At 39.9% G+C, this 16,346-nt stretch overlaps 1 protein-coding gene across 3 annotated transcripts in view; it reads left to right on the forward strand.

Annotated features, from left to right (window-relative positions):
• Positions 1–16,346, forward strand: part of gabbr1b (gamma-aminobutyric acid (GABA) B receptor, 1b) — a 665,116-nt gene that overhangs the window by 480,450 nt on the left and 168,320 nt on the right. For all 3 annotated transcript variants that reach the window (XM_061908314.1, XM_061908315.1, XM_061908316.1), the window contains one exon: positions 14,634–14,784. In XM_061908314.1, coding sequence (XP_061764298.1) covers positions 14,634–14,784 — 151 coding nt within the window. The remainder of the gene's footprint in view (positions 1–14,633; positions 14,785–16,346) is intronic.

Here is a 16,346-nt window from a genome sequence, read left to right on the forward strand (position 1 = left end):
ATCCATCCTACAATATCTTCCAAGGAACCCAAAGAAATGTTACCACACCTCCCGCTTTATTTATTCTATAGATTACCTGAACTATTTCATAAACTAAATCTTGTCTTGTTTCTGATGCTATGTTTTTTTATGCTCATCAATGCACTGTTGGACTGCGAGCACACAACTACTTTCCTTGCTTTGTTTTCCTCTATCCAGTTAACTGCCATATAAATTGCTACCAATTCCCCCGTAAAAACAGATAGTTTATCACTGATTATTTTATTTAATACTATGTTTCCTTGTGGGATAACTGCTACAGCTCTTACCTTTATTTTTTTTATATAGTTTTTGATGCATCCGTATATATCATATCTCAATCCATTTTTCTATCCGGTAACTATTTAAATTTCTATTCTTTAGTAATTGCATGTTTTCTTTTGGGTTATCAAACATCCACGGTGGTATTGCAGGCATTGGTACTGTAGGACTAACTTTAATATTGTCAATTTTAACTTTATTACATATGTCTCCTATAATCCACCCAAAACTATTCTTTTTTTCTTTTCTCTTTTTCTTGGCAGATTGGTAGCACTGGACAAGTCGGATATCCTTGCTTGGATCCTTTTAAAGTTGCCCGATAAACTGCTGAGAGTTGATCTCTCCTCTTGTCCAAAGGTTTTTCGTTCATTTTTACTTGTAATACTGGCACTAGGGTTGATGTAGTAGCTCCACAACATAACCTTAAAGCCTGTGACTGGATCCGGTCTATTTTCCCAAGTCATGTTTTTGAAGCAGATTGGTAAATAATGCATCCGTAATCAATAACAGATGGAATTAAAGTTATAAATATATACATGTATTGTTTTCAACGTTAACCTATCAGCCCCCCAATCATTACCCCTCAAAGCCCTCATTATATTTAACACCTTTTTACTTTTTCCCCTATTTTTTTATTTTCCGGAAGGAACACTCCTGAAGGAATAAATAAAGTACTATCTAATCTAATCTAATCAAATCTATTTTGCTGATGTGGGTTGACTAGTTCATATTTTTATCAAACCATATTCCTAAATATTTAAATACTTGTACCTCTTCTATATTTTCACCTTAGAGTTTTTATTTGGAGCTTGTTTGGTACTTTTGTCTTTGTAAAATGTATGACTTTTGTCTTTCCAACAGAGAATCTTAAACCTCAAGCCGTTCCCCAGTCTTGAACATTATTTACCACTTTGTTAGTTTTTTGATTATTTCTTTTGACTCTAAATAATATACTAGTCTTTCATTAATCTTTTTTTTTTTTTTTTTTTTCCATTACTTTTCCCCAAATTTATAATTTCCTGCCTCTTCCGGGTCTTACCCTGACTTGCATATTGGAATTGTTACCGCTAATTTTCCCCTCTGCCGGTCATTCTCCTTCTTCATATATCCTGTCATATCATTTCAAGACCACTTCTTTGACGATGCTACCTAAGTTTTTGATCATTTGATAACCCGCTAGGTCTTTCCCCGGTGACGTATTTTTAACCTTTTTCAAAATTCGAACCATTTCATTCAAAGAAAATGTCATATCCATAGTGTTGGTAAAGCTATTATCGTTGTCTTCCATCATTTCCCCAATATTTAAACTCATTGTTTTTTCTCTCTTTTGTTTTTCCACATTTCTCAAATTATCATTACTGTGCACTTTAACACATTTTTTTGCTAAAGGTTCTGCTGTTTCTTTACCCGTGACTACATCTTCTTTGATAAATGTGGCACATCATCCTCTTTACCCTTCATTCCTATCTTTACGAATCGTTATATATCCTTTTATTATAAAGTTAAATTTTGGCTTCAGCCCTGTTTCTTGAATACAAATTATACGTGGTTTAGTTTTCATATTTTTAATATATCCCTTTAATTCATGTTCGGTTGCTATCAAACTTCTGGCATTCCACCGGATAATTAACAGGGTGTTGGAATGTGGTAACATGACTCCGTCACGTCTACTCTCCGTAGTACAGCTTGCACCCGGTACCAAGATAGTTCTTTCAACAACTTTGATGCTGCTTTGACAATTATTTTGATCTTCTCAGTCTTATTTTTACTTTCATTTTGTATCAAAGCTGAGTTGTGCTCTCTGGTTTATTTTGCAAATGAACCGACAGAACATGATCATGTACAAGACTCGCCTACCCACAATGCACTGCAGCCCAACGCTCCTGGTCGGATGTTTTTTTCGGGGTTCATGGAGAGATGCGGTAAAGAGTGGTAGCCAAGACACACGGTCACACACGGTCACACACGGTCACACACGGTCACACTCGGCAATTATTTTGACCTGGGGAGCAGATATAGAGGAAAAAATGTGTCTGGGGGGCCGGGATATCTGATTTTCAGGTACAAAAAACTTCACAATGACACAAAATAAACACGACAGTTAAACCTCACACTAAAAAACAAGACATTGACTTGTACGTTCAAAAGACAGAATAGAACAAGTCAAGACATGCAATGCCATCTACAAAATGTTATGTAAATGTTAGTCATTACACACGCGGCTATGGTTTTGATGTATTTGTTACAGACATGTTTACGTCAAGTAACATCACATGGTTCCATTTGCACCTTTCAACAAATCTGAAAAGGAATATTAAGAAGTAAAACTTATATTTAATCCTACCTCTTCTCCGAGCACACGGTGACTGTACATACGGGTCGAAAAATGTTGACCTAATTCAGCATTTCTCAAAGTGTGGGGAATAGAGACATGACAGGTGGGGCGCGAGGAAAGGGAGGAAATTTTTTATTTTTGATTTTTTTTTTTTTTTACTATGCTTTCATTTTCTATACACACTGTAAATCACTTTGTGATTCTGTCTGTGAAATCCGCCGTATAAATAAATGTAAATTACTTATTTTTCCTGTAGGCTTTAAATTTCTCGGCAGGAGCGAAAGTTTGACAGACATAGCAACAGTAACTTTTGCAGGCAGGGCTAAGAGGAACAAACTTTCGCGCGGGTGGGTAGCAGGCTAATGTGCGGACCACAATTACACAAAATGGATACATTTGCAACTCGCACCTCAAAGGTCTGCGGAGAAACAAAAATATGACGGGTCTAATCAACCAAAAAGTCAACCTAAAAGAAAATATGGCGAAGGGTATCTTGCTCTTGGATTCACGGCAGCGGAGGTGGGGGCAGAGGAGAGACCCCTGTGTGTTCTTTGTCTAAAACGGCTAGCAGCAGACAGCCTGAGACCCAACAAAGTAAAGAGACAACTCGAGACCACACATGATGTCCAATAAATTGTTTTGTTGGGGCGATGGGGGTAGGTGGGCCTTGAGTCTAAAGTGGTGATGACAGAAAAAAAAAAAGTTTGAGAAGCCCTGACCTAATTGTACGGATCTCACTTTAAACGGCAAACCGATCATTTAAATGTTTTCACTTTGAATATGAAACGAGGAGTAAAATGTACAATATTATCAATTATTTCACAAGGACATGTTTTAAGGATATTGTACAGTATAATTAAATCTAAAATGAATGTGATCACTTTCAGGATCATTTTATTTTTAGCCAGTAAACAACTGTTATGTACTTTTGAATCGGGTTTTCAAAAAAAAAGAAAAAGGGAGGGACAATCAAGGATCAACAATGGCACGACTTTCACTAGCTTGCGTGAGGTCAAAAGACAAGAGATTTTAGACCAATGCTGCTTTGGATCTGTTCCTGCTAAACTAGTTAGTGACTTTCAATGCTCAAATCAGAATAATAATACTAATTTTAGCTACTGGAAATTTGTGTGGTAGCAATAAATACCCACCAGCGCGATACTTTGCAGTTCCACACTGACCAACCACGCAACAAACTCAAAAGAACTGTACAAGGAAAAAACAATGCAGTGACTTCAAACTGCAAATATAAGGTTTGAGTAAAATATGTAGGTTGGTGTGAATGTTGTCCGTCTATCTATGTTGACCCTGCAATGAGGGGGCGACTTGTCCAGGGTGTACACCTCCTTCCACCCGATTGTAGCTGAGATAGGCGCCAGCGACCCCCACGTCCCCAATAAGTGGTAGAAAACTGTGGAAAGTTCAGTAATACAGAATCATTGTGGCATTATCGTGTCAGTTGGACGCTATATGCGCTAGTCCTCATGGTAAATGTGGTTTTCCTTTTGGGAAAACGCCATCGCTTTGGTTCACTGGTGCGGCCAATATAAACCAAAACTGAAAATTCTTAAGTGGGGCTTTAAGTAGAGTTTATAAATCTTGTATCTGTGCCACATATAGCCTTATTTCAGTGTCAACAGTCTCCAGCTTACTTGCTACACATGTTTTGGCTCTGCCCATCCCTGTGCAGTTATTGGACCGACATTTTTAATACTTTGTCTGTTGTTGTAATTACCTACTAGGCCTTCTTTGCCTTTATTTGTTGTTGTATCTTTATGTTAGCAATTGGGACTTTTTGAATGAAATTGTCTGTGGCTCCATGTTAACGAAGTTGCCTGTACTATTTGACTGATGCATTTTATTGATTGATTTATTATTTTTCTTTCTTTTTCGTTTTGTCTCCTCAGAAAAAAAATTTGGTAACTTTGTTTGTTTTATAACTTGTGCCAGGATAGCAGTAATTGCACAAAGGCATTCTTCTTCTTTTAGTTTTCTGACAGCACGTAGGCGTTCGCATCAACTTTCGTCTTTTTAACAAATGGGTAAAGGGGGAATGATGTATGCCGTAAAACTAGTTCCATCCATCCATCCATTTTCTACCGCTTATTCCCTTTCGGGGTCGCGGGGGGCGCTGGCGCCTATCTCAGCTACATTCGGGCGGAAGGCGGGGTACACCCTGGACGAGTGTAAAACTAGTTGGCACATTTAATATTTAATAATAATGAATATTGTAAAATTCTATAATTTTTGTTATTTAAAGGGGAAAACCCGATTCAAAAGTACATAACAGTTGTTTACTGGCTAAAAATAAAATGATCCTGAAAGTGATCACATTCATTTTAGATTTAATTATACTGTACAATATCCTTAAAACATGTCCTTGTGAAATAATTGATAATATTGTACATTTTACTCCTCGTTTCATATTCAAAGTGAAAACATTTAAATGATCGGTTTGCCGTTTAAAGTGAGATCCGTACAATTAGGTCAGGGCTTCTCAAACTTTTTTTTTTTCTGTCATCACCACTTTAGACTCAAGGCCCACCTACCCCCATCGCCCCAACAAAACAATTTATTGGACATCATGTGTGGTCTCGAGTTGTCTCTTTACTTTGTTGGGTCTCAGGCTGTCTGCTGCTAGCCGTTTTAGACAAAGAACACACAGGGGTCTCTCCTCTGCCCCCACCTCCGCTGCCGTGAATCCAAGAGCAAGATACCCTTCGCCATATTTTCTTTTAGGTTGACTTTTTGGTTGATTAGACCCGTCATATTTTTGTTTCTCCGCAGACCTTTGAGGTGCGAGTTGCAAATGTATCCATTTTGTGTAATTGTGGTCCGCACATTAGCCTGCTACCCATCCGCGCGAAAGTTTGTTCCTCTTAGCCCTGCCTGCAAAAGTTACTGTTGCTATGTCTGTCAAACTTTCGCTCCTGCCGAGAAATTTAAAGCCTACAGGAAAAATAAGTAATTTACATTTATTTATACGGCGGATTTCACAGACAGAATCACAAAGTGATTTACAGTGTGTATAGAAAATGAAAGCATAGTAAAAAAAAAAAAAAATCAAAAATAAAAAATTTCCTCCCTTTCCTCGCGCCCCACCTGTCATGTCTCTATTCCCCACACTTTGAGAAATGCTGAATTAGGTCAACATTTTTCGACCCGTATGTACAGTCACCGTGTGCTCGGAGAAGAGGTAGGATTAAATATAAGTTTTACTTCTTAATATTCCTTTTCAGATTTGTTGAAAGGTGCAAATGGAACCATGTGATGTTACTTGACGTAAACATGTCTGTAACAAATACATCAAAACCATAGCCGCGTGTGTAATGACTAACATTTACATAACATTTTGTAGATGGCATTGCATGTCTTGACTTGTTCTATTCTGTCTTTTGAACGTACAAGTCAATGTCTTGTTTTTTAGTGTGAGGTTTAACTGTCGTGTTTATTTTGTGTCATTGTGAAGTTTTTTGTACCTGAAAATCAGATATCCCGGCCCCCCAGACACATTTTTTCCTCTATATCTGCTCCCCAGGTCAAAATAATTGCCGAGTGTGACCGTGTGTGACCGTGTGTGACCGTGTGTGACCGTGTGTGACCGTGTGTCTTGGCTACCACTCTTTACCGCATCTCTCCATGAACCCCGAAAAAAACATCCGACCAGGAGCGTTGGGCTGCAGTGCATTGTGGGTAGGCGAGTCTTGTACATGATCATGTTCTGTCGGTTCATTTGCAAAATAAACCAGAGAGCACAACTCAGCTTTGATACAAAATGAAAGTAAAAATAAGACTGAGAAGATCAAAATAATTGTCAAAGCAGCATCAAAGTTGTTGAAAGAACTATCTTGGTACCGGGTGCAAGCTGTACTACGGAGAGTAGACGTGACGGAGTCATGTTACCACATTCCAACACCCTGTTAATTATCCGGTGGAATGCCAGAAGTTTGATAGCAACCGAACATGAATTAAAGGGATATATTAAAAATATGAAAACTAAACCACGTATAATTTGTATTCAAGAAACAGGGCTGAAGCCAAAATTTAACTTTATAATAAAAGGATATATAACGATTCGTAAAGATAGGAATGAAGGGTAAAGAGGATGATGTGCCACATTTATCAAAGAAGATGTAGTCACGGGTAAAGAAACAGCAGAACCTTTAGCAAAAAAATGTGTTAAAGTGCACAGTAATGATAATTTGAGAAATGTGGAAAAACAAAAGAGAGAAAAAACAATGAGTTTAAATATTGGGGAAATGATGGAAGACAACGATAATAGCTTTACCAACACTATGGATATGACATTTTCTTTGAATGAAATGGTTCGAATTTTGAAAAAGGTTAAAAATACGTCACCGGGGAAAGACCTAGCGGGTTATCAAATGATCAAAAACTTAGGTAGCATCGTCAAAGAAGTGGTCTTGAAATGATATGACAGGATATATGAAGAAGGAGAATGACCGGCAGAGGGGAAAATTAGCGGTAACAATTCCAATATGCAAGTCAGGGTAAGACCCGGAAGAGGCAGGAAATTATAAATTTGGGGAAAAGTAATGGAAAAAAAAAAAAAAAAAAAAGATTAATGAAAGACTAGTATATTATTTAGAGTCAAAAGAAATAATCAAAAAACTAACAAAGTGGTAAATAATGTTCAAGACTGGGGAACGGCTTGAGGTTTAAGATTCTCTGTTGGAAAGACAAAAGTCATACATTTTACAAAGACAAAAGTACCAAACAAGCTCCAAATAAAAACTCTAAGGTGAAAATATAGAAGAGGTACAAGTATTTAAATATTTAGGAATATGGTTTGATAAAAATATGAACTAGTCAACCCACATCAGCAAAATAGATTTGATTAGATTAGATTAGATAGTACTTTATTTATTCCTTCAGGAGTGTTCCTTCCGGAAAATAAAAAAATAGGGGAAAAAGTAAAAAGGTGTTAAATATAATGAGGGCTTTGAGGGGTAATGATTGGGGGGCTGATAGGTTAACGTTGAAAACAATACATGTATATATTTATAACTTTAATTCCATCTGTTATTGATTACGGATGCATTATTTACCAATCTGCTTCAAAAACATGACTTGGGAAAATAGACCGGATCCAGTCACAGGCTTTAAGGTTATGTTGTGGAGCTACTACATCAACCCTAGTGCCAGTATTACAAGTAAAAATGAACGAAAAACCTTTGGACAAGAGGAGAGATCAACTCTCAGCAGTTTATCGGGCAACTTTAAAAGGATCCAAGCAAGGATATCCGACTTGTCCAGTGCTACCAATCTGCCAAGAAAAAGAGAAAAGAAAAAAAGAATAGTTTTGGGTGGATTATAGGAGACATATGTAATAAAGTTAAAATTGACAATATTAAAGTTAGTCCTACAGTACCAATGCCTGCAATACCACCGTGGATGTTTGATAACCCAAAAGAAAACATGCAATTACTAAAGAATAGAAATTTAAATAGTTACCGGATAGAAAAATGGATTGAGATATGATATATACGGATGCATCAAAAACTATATAAAAAAAATAAAGGTAAGAGCTGTAGCAGTTATCCCACAAGGAAACATAGTATTAAATAAAATAATCAGTGATAAACTATCTGTTTTTACGGGGGAATTGGTAGCAATTTATATGGCAGTTAACTGGATAGAGGAAAACAAAGCAAGGAAAGTAGTTGTGTGCTCGCAGTCCAACAGTGCATTGATGGGCATAAAAAAACATAGCATCAGAAACAAGACAAGATTTAGTTTATGAAATAGTTCAGGTAATCTATAGAATAAATAAAGCGGGAGGTGTGGTAACATTTCTTTGGGTTCCTTGGAAGATATTGTAGGATGGATTTCACAACACATAGGATATAAAGCATTATACACGTATTTAAAAAACATTGGGTTAAATAAAAGAATATAGAGTAGGGATCCATCTTGATCCACACTCCATTTCAACCAGAAGGTTGCTTGGCGGAAACAACCGCCCACCTCCGGAATCAGTCCCCGCCCATTCCCCTTAGGCGCGAAATTCATTTGAGCGAAAGACATTAGAGTGAGAGGAGCTCTTTAAAGCTCCTGAGAATCTTAAAAAGCTTACAGAAAACGAGAAAAACTTACAGCGGGTGCCTGTCGGACATTCACCGTCGTTTTCGATGATTTCCCCTCGGAGCAAGGATTCGATGTCTGGAGTCTTTGGCACAATCAAGCCTTCTCCTCTGCCTGGAACGGCCGTTGACGGACCCGCCAGCTTTAAGGGAGACGAGCGAGCCGGAGATGTAAGTAAATATATGTATATATGTATCGTATACCGCATGTTTTTTTTCTTGTAAAATGAGAATCATTTGACTCACCAGACTGCGATTGTGTTAAAACGATCGCGTTAGGATCTTACGGCAAATCCTCTATAAAACAAAATAATGAATACACACAATATTAAATAATTCGAAGGTTTAAACACACCTCGATAATCATCTTCCAACTTTGTAAGACCGTTTAAGCAAAGTTCATCGTCTTTCACTTCGTCGTCATCGGCTGGTAAAAAAAAAAGTATTTCAACGTCGTACAAGTGCAATGCTTTTAACGTTTAAATGCTTAAATGGAGTTAAACCAATGTCTAATAACATGGTAAAGCAGAGGTAATGGTGTGTGTGTGTGTGTGTGTGTGTGTGTGTGTGCGTGTGTGTGTGTATGTGTGTGTGTGTGCGTGCGTGCGTGCGTGTGTGCGTGCGTGCGTGTCCTGTTGTTTCAGACGATCGTAAACATTTAAACTGTCAGATGGGTGGCCAGTTGCTATTCATACGACATTCTCAAGCTTCCATAAAAACTGAACCCTCCTTTGTACCCCAAACTGACCTGTTGATTCAAACGACCGTAAAGACCAGTTGCTACGTGACACTGTGTTCTGCGATAGTTTTTTCCATCTGTTTAAATATGTTTTCGTGAGGTATGGAAGTTGTTTCAGTGCGTACGAATGTGTGTGTGTGTGTGTGTGTGTGTGTGTGTGTGTGTGTGTGTGTGTGTGTGTGTGTGCATGTGTGCGTGTGTGCGTGTGTGCGTGTGTGTGCGTGTGTGTGCGTGTGTGTGTGTGTGTGAAGTGTGTGTGTGTGTGTGTGCGTGTGTGTGCGTGTGTGTGCGTGTCCACCAAAAACTTCCCAATCCACGGTAGATAACGATGAAAATATCGAGAAAGGGCTTCCGTCTCTTCTTTCTTTTAGCTGAAATAAGCAGATATCACCCATTTCGTATCTGAATACAAATCCAAAAGATCCCTCCATCCCGTACGCATCCAAGTCCCATTTCTCACGCAAAGACTCGGTCGGCGGCATCTGAATACGATTTAGAAACACTCGACTTTTTTGCGGAGCGTCAATGTAAGTTTTATTATTTTTATAAATCGAAACAGGCGTTTCACTAATCATGACCGAATCGAACAAAGTCTTTACGCTAACGTATAAAGCTCCAAATAATGACTAAGCCTTACACCGCCCTTTTGTACCCCTCCTCTGCGTGTGTGTGTGTGTGTGTGTGTGTGTGTGTGTGTGTGTGTGTGTGTGTGTGTGTGTGTGTGTGTGTGTGAAGTGCGTGTGTGTGTGCGTGTGTGTGTGTGTGTGTGTGTGTGTGTGTGCGTGTGTGTGTGTGCGTGTCCACCAAAAACTTCCCAATCCACGGTAGATAACGATGAAAATATCGAGAAAGGGCTTCCGTCTCTTCTTTCTTTTAGCTGAAATAAGCAGATATCACCCATTTCGTATCTGAATACAAATCCAAAAGATCCCTCCATCCCGTACGCATCCAAGTCCCATTTCTCACGCAAAGACTCGGTCGGCGGCATCTGAATACGATTTAGAAACACTCGACTTTTTTGCGGAGCGTCAATGTAAGTTTTATTATTTTTATAAATCGAAACAGGCGTTTCACTAATCATGACCGAATCGAACAAAGTCTTTACGCTAACGTATAAAGCTCCAAATAATGACTAAGCCTTACACCGCCCTTTTGTACCCCTCCTCTGCGTGTGTGTGTGTGTGTGTGTGTGTGTGTGTGTGTGTGTGTGTGTGTGTGTGTGTGTGTGTGTGTGTGTGTGTGTGTGTGTGTGTGTGTGAAGTGCGTGCGTGTCCACATCTCCACACGTAACATTCCCAGCCATCAATACATCGAAATCTGGAAGTTGTTTCAAACGATCGTAAACATTTAAACTATCAAATATATGGTCACATGCTGCTCAGATGACATTGCTTTCTTAAAAAAACTGAACCCTCCTCTGTTCCCTGTCAGGTCTTAACTCCACCCTCTTCCTGGTTTAACCACTCCCACCGCAGGTCTTAACTCTGCCCTCTTTCTGTTTAAAACTCCACCCTCTTCCTGGTTTAACCACTCCCACCGCAGGTCTTAACTCCACCCTCTTCCGGGTAAGCCACACCCACTTGACCTTGACATTTGAACCTGACCTTTGACTTTGACCTTTGACTTTGACCTTTAACCTTGACCCCTCATAAATCATTAACCTTTGAACTTGACCCCTCATAAATCATTGACCTTTGACCTTGAGGGTCATAAATCATTGATTTATGGGGGGTCATAAATCACTTTTGACTAAAGGTAGGGACTTAACTTCTCTGATGGATGTTGTGTGAAAAATAACTGTACAGTGGTACCTCAGTTGTCAAAAATGTGTTTAGAAAAGTCTGTTAAACAAATTGTATGAAAACCAAAACAATTTTTCCCACAGATCCTATAAATCCAATTAATATGTTCCAGATACCCAAATATCAACCCTTTTTATCGAGAATAATTGTATTTTTACACTGAAAAAACAATGCAAAATGAGTTTGAACATTTAACATCACTTTCACCTTTAGTGAAATGAGTAGTGAGGAAGAGTGGGAAGACCTCCAGTACAAACTTAAGTTTCAAACTTTGCTATGACTTCTTTGTTGAATATAGGTGTTTTTTCATATTTTTCATCAATGTTTGGCATCTGTCTTTTATCCAACAACACCTGGACAAAGTGATTTTACAATTTTGGTTTGTAGCACCTGATTGCATCACGGCACAACATGTAAGACTGTCGTGACTCTACAGTTTTGCGTGCATTCTTACGAATTAATATTTAAAGTCATTTGAGCATGTCAGGTATATTTATGTTGTGATCTAAAAAAACGACTCCAAGTGCAGATCTGTAAAAGTCATTCTTTAATAACAAAAAATCAGTGGAGACAATAAATCAATTGTAACAAAATGAAACCTGAGAAAATACAAATAACAGGATTACCAAAGGTCCATGGAAAAAGACAGAGTTCGTATGCTCAGACTAAATTACCGCACACAACGAAGAAACTTGCACCGGCTGAGTGGAGATCCAGGGTTTAAATCTGGGGGTTGGAGACAGGCTTTACGGTGGAAGAGGGGTTAGTGCGTCTGCCTGACAATACGAAGGTCCTGCAGTCCTGGGTTCAATCCCAGGCTCGAGATCTTTCTGTGTGGAGTTTGCATCTTCTCCCCGTGAATGCGTGGGTTCCCTCCGGGTACTCCGGCTTCCTCCCACTTCCAAACACATGCACCTGGGGATAGGTTGATTGGCAACACTAAATTGGCCCTAGTGTGTGAATGTGAGTGTGAATGTTGTCTGTCTATCTGTGTTGGCCCTGTGATGAGGTGGCGACTTGTCCAGAGTGTGTACCCCGCCTTCCGTCCGATTGTAACTGAGATAGGCGCCAGCGCCCCCTGCGACCCCAAAAGGGAATACGCGGTAGAAAAATGGATGGATGGGTTGGAGACAGGTGGGCTCAGACGACTAGCAGCTCACCTGATACTAATGACAGGGTAGGAGGCACGAGGGGAGGGGAAAAAGATCGCCCTCATGACACCAGCTCGTGGAGCTCTCTTAGCACAAGCAATTTCTAACCCTGCAATTGAGGTTACTTATTTTAATTTTTCATACTTATTTTCACAGCACCTTATCAAAACAAGATGAATTCACCACTATTGAAGGTTTAGAGCAGGAGTGTCAAAGTCAAGGTCCGCGGGCCAGATCCGGCTCGCGAATGAATTATCTATGGCCCCCAGGATGATATCTGATTAGTATGAGAACCACCCGCAGGCCACAGCCACCTGCTGTTTTGCACGCACCAATACTCCCAGGGACCCCATCAAGTCATAAAAATGGGGTCCCACAGTACATTTTTGGGGTCCAACTTTTTTGTAACCGTTTTTAAAACAAATTAGAAATGTATGCGCTATCCTGTTGTATCTCACATTCTATATTGTGTTTTGGAAAAAGGTTGTCATCAATGTTAAAAAAAATAATACAAAAAAAAAAACTATTTTTTTACGCATATGTAATTGTATTCATTTATTAGGTTAAAGTACCAACGATTGTCACACACACACTCGGTGTGGTGAAATTATCCTCTGCATTTGACCCATCACCCTTGATTACTCCCTGGCAGGTGAAGGGAGCAGTGAGCAGCAGCGGTGGCCGCGCCTGGGATTCATTTTGGTGATTTAACCCCCAATATCAACCCTTGATGCTATAAACATTCCTTCACTTTCTTCTTTTCTTCATGGATCTTAACTTTAACGCTGCCGGTATTTTTTTCTATATTTGTATTGTAATATTTTCAGAATGTGTTTGCTCTATTTTTGGTCAAAGTAAGACAAAAAACAATCTGAAGGTGTCTTTATTTTTTACTTTTAATGCAATGATTTTAATAGTCCGGTTCCCGTGTGTACAAATGTTCCTCCTAGTGCCCCCTGAACTAAAATTAGTTTGACACCCCTGGTTTAGTGGCCTTGTGGTTAGAGTATCCGCCCTGAGATTGGTAGGTTGTGAGTTCAAACCCCGGCCGAGTCACACTAAAGACTATAAAAATGGGACCCATTACCTCCCTGCTTGGCACTCAGCATCAAGGGTTGGAATTGGGGGTTAATCACCAAAAATGATTCCCAGGCGCAGCCATCGCTGCTGCTCACTGCTCCCCCCAGCTCCCGGGGAGTGAACAAGGCGATGGGTCAAATTCAGAGGACACATTTTACCACACCTAGTGTGTGTGTGACAATCATTGGTACTTTAACTTTAATTTTAGAAGGTATGGCATGTTTGCAATTGAATCTAAGTGCACTAAGTGGCCTAGTGGTTACAGTCTCCGCCCTGAAATCGGTAGGTTGGGAGTTCAAACCCCGGCTTAGTCATACCAAAGAATACAAAAAAATGTGTCCCATTGCCTCCCTGCTTGGCACTCAGCATCAAGGGTTGGAATTGGGGGTTAAATAGCCAAAAATTATTTACGGGCGTGGCACCGCTGCTGCCCACTGCTCCCCTCACCTCACAGGGGGTGATCAAGGGGATGGGTCAAATGCAGAGGACCAATTTCACCACACCTAGTGTGTGTGTGACAATCATTGGTACTTTAACTTAACTTAGAAAATAGTTCCGGCCCAAGTCTTCTATGGACACATTTCTGACATTTTGGGGTCACTGGGTCCTTTACGGTTTAATCCTAGTTGCTGGATCCCTTGGACCTTTAGGACTAATATGGCGCTTTAGGAGGAGACCTGGGACATTAAATATTTTCTAGGGAAGCCTGAGACAATAAACTTTCTTGGATCTAAGGTAAAAGTTTGGGGGCAATTCTGGTGGAAAAATGCCCCTGGAATTCAGGCAGCCAATGAAGTAGTCTTTCCCTCATGCAAGACCAGACACACAGACTCCTAGGCTCACAATGATTTTAATTGGTTTAGTACATCCTAATTTAGCTCTGTGGGGGCATATTTTGCATACATACTCATTAATGAAAAAAAAAAGTGACCAACGTGTGCTTAATCCTACTAAAACTGAGAGAATATATGAAAATAAAGACATACATTTTTGGTGCATTTGTAATAAAGTGATGTTCATCCTGTAACTTGCGTGTCCAAGAGAACTCAACCAAATACCAAATAAAATGACCTAACTTTAACGTTGCTAAAACTAACAATCAACATTGTCTTTTCTTTTTAGGCTCTGGACCCCCTGCAGACCAAACAATGGTCATCGAGGAGTTCCGCTATCTGTCACAGAAGCTATTTGTCTCCATGTCTGTGTTTGCTGGTTTGGGAATCTTGCTGGGCGTCATCTGCCTCACCTTCAACATCTACAACAGCAGTGTCAGGTCTGCAATCTCACCTTTTGCTGGAAAACTGCAAAACTCAATGTGTTTGTGGTTGCACTTTTCTCTGTGATGCAAATTGGAACAATTTATCAGAATGTGGCTCCCTGAGGTTTAAAACTATTCTACCCGAAGTTTGTTTGTTTGCTACCCAGTATGCATCACTTTGCAGACTCCCCAACTGTCTTTTTACCTTGCTAACATTGAACAGCAGGAAGGCATGCTAAATGATGGTGCTGGTTCATTTCAATACACATTCTCAAGATTTACTACTTTATGAAAGTGACTTTATTGCTTGTGGTAATTTGCTCAAAATCTTTAAATATTTCATGGGCATTATTTATTAAAGGCTTGCGCATTCTCTTTTTTAACTGCTTGATTGCATCGTTACTGTTTTAGTTGACACTCACTGGTCCTCAAGGGGTAATTTTCTTCAGTAGAAGATAGCTGTTCCTTGGAACTAAGCTTTAGAAAAAACTTGCACTATACTTGCTCATCACAAAACACATACACAACAGTTAGTACGAATGTAGTGGTGCAATATGGACTTTAAAGCTGCTGGTTAGGTTGATACGTAGGGGCACTCATGTTCGAATGAGCCACGATCATTGTGACCCCGCCGTCTGTTTAGGTCAGGGGTCTCAGACACGCGGCCCAACGGCCAATTGCGACCCGTGAGACATTATTTTGCGGCCCCCGCCTTATTATGAAAGTTTAACGCTAGTGCGGCCCGCAAGTTTTATACGAATGGCGCTTGACAACGTTGTGTTATTTGGGTCCAAAATGGTTCTTTCAACATTCTGGGTTGCCTACCTCTGCGTTAGTGGAAAAGCGGCAAATGAGTAAAAGCGACAGAGATGTTGCCATGGAGACGAGGGTTTTCTTACCTGCCTGGCTGCAGTCACACCGCGACACCTGTCCGTCAGTTAAACAGTCCCCGATAAACTGGACTAATTCAAACAGTTATTTGTTTTCTTTATTGTTTAATTTGCGTTGCCTCACACGATGAACACTACATATACTTCTATATGACGCCGGATAACTCTCCGGTAGCCTTCACTTTTTTGCGTTCGATATCCCGGTACTTATCCGCCGACCATCGTGTTGCGGTAGGGAGGGAAAGCGGAACGACACACATTGCGTAAATAACATTATTCTCCGCGCGTCGGCTAAATACAAATATATTCCACAACCTCAAACGTGTCTTTTTCAAAGCTTGCAGTGAAGAGAAGGGTTGGTGATGAGCAAAGACAATTCCAGGAAAAGTGGGAGATGCAATATTTATTTGTTGAGCACAGGGGCACCCCCGACGTGTCTTATTTGCACAGAGAAAGTTGCGGTGCACAACGAATACAATTTGAAATGTCATTATACAACTGGACATGCTGAGGAGAATGCAACATTATTTTAAAGAAATCTTTTCTTGCGGCCCAGCCTCACCCAGACTCTGCATTCAGTGGCACCCAGGTAAATTGAGTTTGAGACCCCTGGTCTAGGTCAAACCATCTAAGATACTCTCCTTCTGCACACGCACTGAGACAACACCAAGTTACAAGAGCGGTGTT

This window comes from Nerophis ophidion, linkage group LG08 (assembly GCF_033978795.1).
Source record: "Nerophis ophidion isolate RoL-2023_Sa linkage group LG08, RoL_Noph_v1.0, whole genome shotgun sequence".
Taxonomy (NCBI): domain Eukaryota; kingdom Metazoa; phylum Chordata; class Actinopteri; order Syngnathiformes; family Syngnathidae; genus Nerophis; species Nerophis ophidion.